At 39.9% G+C, this 2,041-nt stretch overlaps 1 protein-coding gene across 1 annotated transcript in view; it reads left to right on the top strand.

Moving 5' to 3' along the window:
- actb2 (actin, beta 2) overlaps positions 1-2,041 on the top strand; it is an 11,339-nt gene that overhangs the window by 3,646 nt on the left and 5,652 nt on the right. Inside the window, exon 7 of the mRNA XM_032537833.1 lies at positions 1,948-2,025. Coding sequence (XP_032393724.1) covers positions 1,948-2,025 — 78 coding nt within the window. The remainder of the gene's footprint in view (positions 1-1,947; positions 2,026-2,041) is intronic.

The following is a 2,041-nucleotide window of genomic DNA, read 5'->3' as shown; positions in this document are numbered from 1 at the left end:
GTGGATCAGCAAGCAGGAGTATGATGAGTCCGGCCCCTCCATCGTCCACCGCAAATGCTTCTAAACAGACTGTTCCTCCTCCCCCTCCCCTACCAACACCCAACAACTTCAGCTCTGTGCAAAACAACCACACACCACATTTCTCATACACTCAGGCGCAGAGCCTAGATGACCAACTCATTGGCATGGCTTCAGTTATTTTTGGCGCTTGACTCAGGATTTAAAAAAAACTGGAACGATGAAGGAGAACGTAATGTTTTGGCTAGGTTATAAAAACAAAAGCACCCCAGCGTTCTGCAGTTTCATCTGGGGACCTAAAAATGTACATTTTGTTTTCTTTTGAGTCATTCCAAATGTTTGTTAACTGCATTGTTCAGACACATGATTCCAAATGTTAACTGCATTGTTCAGACACGTATTCGCCTCTGTGAAGGCTGCCCAGTGGTTGGCGCATACTTAACCTGGTTGTAGTATCGCTTGTATGTAAATTATGTCTGGGTTTTTTGTACTTTCAGCCTTAAAAATCTTGGTCCTGTTTAATTTTTTTGTTTTTGTTATGCAAAACCCAATCGTGACCTCTTTCCCCCGTTGGAGGTTTCATCCCCTGGGTGGTGGGGCAAGGGGTCTCAAAGTGATGGGGTAACAAGGGGTGCCAGACCGGTGGGGCCAACCTGTACACTGACTAAACAATCCCAATAAAGTGCACATGTGTTCCGACATGACGTCTGACTCTGTCTTCCATTTTGAGTTTATATATTTGAATGCCACTTAAACTAATTGAAAAGCTGACAACACTCTTTGCCAAAAAGCTACCCAGAATGTAGACAACGTGGTCTATATAGGACAATGGGTATCTTCAGATACATGCACCAAATATTTCCACTTAAGCATAAAGTTTTGAACAGCATTCTAACAAAGGTGAGTCTACATGTAGGTCTCAAGTTCAGATGTGTACCAGTTTAAATTTATATTTAAAGAAAATTGCACTTTTTTTAGCTAGTGTGAGACTACTTTTTTTTCTTTTTTTCTCTTGCATCTGTCAAACCACTAGCATAATTAGATCTTGTAGAAGCATGCTTATTGGCTCAGATTTTACTGTAGATAAGTTTAATGGAGTTAAATACTTTTAAAGTCTATTTGGCCAAAGTCCTGAATTTCTTGCCCAGCCTTAAATGTAAACCCTCTGGTATCTGAGCTCTAACCGGCCAGTGGTTGTCCACTTTACTCAAAAGTATGAATCTCACTGCAAATTAGTTGCCGAGTGCTAAACAATTTAACCTTTTAGAAGTGTGAACCCAGTATCTAAGAACTTAACATTTTCTAAATCTAGACAATTCAGTCAATGATCTGGGGTGATTTGACCAGCATGCAGCGCTCCTCTCGAGTCCTGTTACAGTCCCGGCAGTGAAGGGATGTTGGACTTTTACCAGAAACCGACCTTACTTAACGTTCAGTTTAAAGGACATGTAAGAAGTCATAACTTCATGTTCTTTCAAAACCTGGGTGAACTTTAAACCTGTATTTTTAGTAACTAATTCAGCTGTTCTTACAAAAGGCAACAGTATGTATCCAACTCTTTGCTGATATGAGCGCAAAAGTTTACTGATGGACAAATGGCTTTTGACTGACCAGTATCCAGGACTATTAAAACTCCATGATTAATATCTCACATTATCTACACACTGTGTGGATCAATCCCTATAAGAACAGTTAATTATTGTTAATGTTATCACCCAGTAGTGCTACAGCAAATAAACACAGCTTTTCTCATTTACTTGGTGCATTTTATAAACATCTCATTTAGTCATTTCATTAAATGTGATGTGAACATACGTATATAAAATACAGACAGCAGAAACTTTAAAAGGACATGCTGCTTGGACACACATTCCATCACTGAGTCTCACTTGATTCCATGTGTCCGTACCGCTGTATTCTCTGCTTCAGGGATTATGCTGACCTTGTTACAGCCGTGTTACCTGGCTCAGCTGTCTGGATTTGAAATTGTGAATGAAAAGGTCAAAGGTCAGGGCATGCTAAA

The sequence above is a fragment of the Etheostoma spectabile genome, chromosome 15 (assembly GCF_008692095.1).
Source record: "Etheostoma spectabile isolate EspeVRDwgs_2016 chromosome 15, UIUC_Espe_1.0, whole genome shotgun sequence".
Classification (NCBI taxonomy): Eukaryota; Metazoa; Chordata; class Actinopteri; order Perciformes; family Percidae; genus Etheostoma; species Etheostoma spectabile.
Note: the sequence above shows the minus strand (reverse complement) of the source record. Positions and strands in the feature narration are given on the sequence as shown.